This window comes from Geospiza fortis, unplaced genomic scaffold (assembly GCF_000277835.1).
Source record: "Geospiza fortis unplaced genomic scaffold, GeoFor_1.0 scaffold166, whole genome shotgun sequence".
Lineage (NCBI taxonomy): Eukaryota > Metazoa > Chordata > Aves > Passeriformes > Thraupidae > Geospiza > Geospiza fortis.
In genome coordinates this window covers 3,772,803-3,775,643 of record NW_005054310.1, presented here as the reverse complement: position 1 = coordinate 3,775,643, position 2,841 = coordinate 3,772,803, and the positions used below count along the sequence as shown (strand labels likewise).

At 37.5% G+C, this 2,841-nt stretch overlaps 1 protein-coding gene across 1 annotated transcript in view; it reads right to left on the bottom strand.

The window, feature by feature from the left end:
- Positions 1–455: 455 nt before the first annotated feature.
- The window catches only part of KCNC2 (potassium voltage-gated channel subfamily C member 2), a 101,783-nt gene continuing 99,397 nt past the window's right edge, over positions 456–2,841 (bottom strand). Inside the window, exon 4 of the mRNA XM_031055608.1 lies at positions 456–2,698. Within this exon, the coding sequence (XP_030911468.1) occupies positions 2,637–2,698 (62 nt within the window). The 3' untranslated portion in view covers positions 456–2,636. The remainder of the gene's footprint in view (positions 2,699–2,841) is intronic.

Here is a 2,841-nt window from a genome sequence, read left to right as displayed (position 1 = left end):
TTTCTGATCCTGTTTTCTGGAACTTTTTCTTACATTACAGCACATATGCCAAAACACTGTGTTACAGCCTCTCAGATCATTTGTAAAACTGTACTAGCTACCTCGCTGCTCTCAGACAATCTGCTTGTATATTTGGGGATTTCTGGTTGCCACAAACACAGTATATTAGAAGCGTTAAGCAACCATTTATCATCTCCTTTTTTTAGGTTTGACTTCACACCAGGATGCAACAAAACTCCCATCAGACTTAAAATACCCAACCTGACACAAACTTCCACATGAGGCACAGGGTCACTTATAAGCTGATAAATTTTCAATTGTTGCAGATGCCAGCTTATGCTAGCTTTTGAATTAGCTCCTTAGGCATTCCAGGAGGCTGGTTGGAGAACTGGGATGGCCACTAGCAGGTAGGGGACCGATACAGCTAAAGAAAGCTCATGAGCCAGTTCAGAAGATATGTTCCAAGTTCCTCCCCAGGTCTTTTGCCTTTTATTCGCCAATTCAGGTATTACATTTCCACTGGTTTCCACCAGGATTGTGCATGCACCTTGACATGTTCACAGAAGTTCCACGATACAGAGTTTCACAACTGGGACAGGTCCCTACAAGTGGGACACCAGGGTGACAAAACAGATTCTGGAGAATTTCCCACTGAATGGGATGGAGAGAACATAATTACCACATCGTAGCACTACAATGTCTCATAAACATAGAACAGACTAGATCCATTTACCACAAAAATCACAGAAAATAACTTATCAAAGAATATATATATTTTATGTAAAATATACATTTGTAGAATATAATTTTAATACAATTTTTATACTTATTGATGTTGGGTTTACAACACTTTGAATTAAAAAAAAAAAACACAAAATATTCTTGCTGCCAGAATTTTATTTCTGATAATACTTATAGTTTGAGGTAACAATGAAAGAAGACTGTGTGCTGTGAACAAAGTCAGTGATGTTTGTCTGCAGTCACATTTTTGTTATCAAAGTGAAAAGTAAACTTAGGACTTGGCATGTACACCACAATTCATAACAATCTAGGTCATGGCAAACTGAGAAAGCAAGGACTTATGCAAACCTATTCTGTTCAAATTTGTGACTTTTGCAATATATGCCATTAGTATGACAGAAGTCAAGACAGATGTAGTTTACATCACTATCATTATTAAGCGTGTGTCTTTGTATGATCACAGCACAGCTTACTGCAGGAACCAGGAATAATAAACACAGGGGTGGGGGTCTTTGCATGGAACCTTAGCAATGATGACATGAATTCAGCTTTCCTTGATATAGATAAAAACTGATTTTCCATGCACACACGTTTTATTTACACTGACTCATCAACAGTGACTAGTCACCCCTTCCTCTGGCAGCAGTAATTACGAGCGGTCTTTCATCTTCTTTAACAAGCTCTGCTTCGCACGCAAAGTCTCAGTGACCTCCTCAAGGTGTGAGTCGTTTATCAGGGCCCATTCAGCAGCAGCAGTCTCTTTCCAGTACAGTCCTTGGTATGGCTAAATTCCATTGTCCCTTTTTCAGCAGTCAAAAATCCATGATAAATTCTGTACAACACTGTAGTTAATATAACAGCAGCACCAGATATTATATTAATTCATTTGCTAAAAGCTGTTTGCAATTATCTCTCTATTGACAATATTTTACCAAAACTAAATCAATGTACATCTCTAAATATCAGAAATGTATACTTTGATAACTACATTATTGTACAAGAATTCTGACATGCAAGTCATGCTATTGGGTTTGGCTATATACAGAAGAACATGTTACATGGTCAACAATAAATTTAATTTATTTTCCTAACAAAAAAGTAAAATATGACAGTCAGGTATTATTCAACAATTTCAAGGATCACTTAAGATTTCAGTCATTATGGTCTTCTAAAACTCTACAGTTTAATGGTAATTTTTCCTCACCAGCCCAGAACCTCAAGTTTGCCATTGCATTTGTCCTGTTGCATAAACAGAGGTTAGTATTGAATGAAAAAGCCACTAGAGAAGATACAGTTTCAAAATTGTAATGAATGCTGGTTGCTGGGAGGAAGATTGATGCAATAGGCAACCGGTCAGTGCTGAAAAGCCGCTCAAAAAACCTTAGGAGTGCACACGAGTTAGTCTAGACGATACTAACTGCACTTGAAAAATATGTATATTTCTATCTATAAATGGATGTATAGTCCGTATGAAAAAAAGAGAAAAGGAGAAAAAAGCGTTCTTAGTTCAACTAAAAAGAGGGGGGCATTTTAACAGTATCTCTGTGCTTTATGGAGACAGATGGAGAATACAAGGAGACAGGTTGCAAAACAGACAGACAAACAACACATAGGACAAAGCACCTCAAAAAACATTGACTGAAGAAATTTTGAAGCCCACTAGCCAGAGGTATAAGGCTGGTCAAAAACCCGACTTGAGAACTACTACCCTCTTACAATGGTAAAAAAGCCCCCAATAATTGTCTCAATTTTACTTGGTACTCAGCTTCTGAAAATGTTGAAGAACCCTGGAGTAGAGAAAATACTACAGAGTACCAAGCAGCACTTGCTACCTTAAAATTGCAAGTCTGGATGGCGTTTACCTTTCTTGCATGTTTTGTGCCTTCCCCAAGCCATTAAGAAAGAGATCTGGCTTCTGCTTGCGTGTAACCAGTAATGACAACCTCTTTGCAGTTATCTGTGTGCAAACAACCGGAGACATTCAGAACTCTGATACAGCAATCCAGTACCGAAATAAGTTAATCGCAAAATAAAGTTGTTTATAAACAAGTAGATAGTTAAAAAATAAAGGAAAAGGTTAAACACAGAAAAACAATCCCA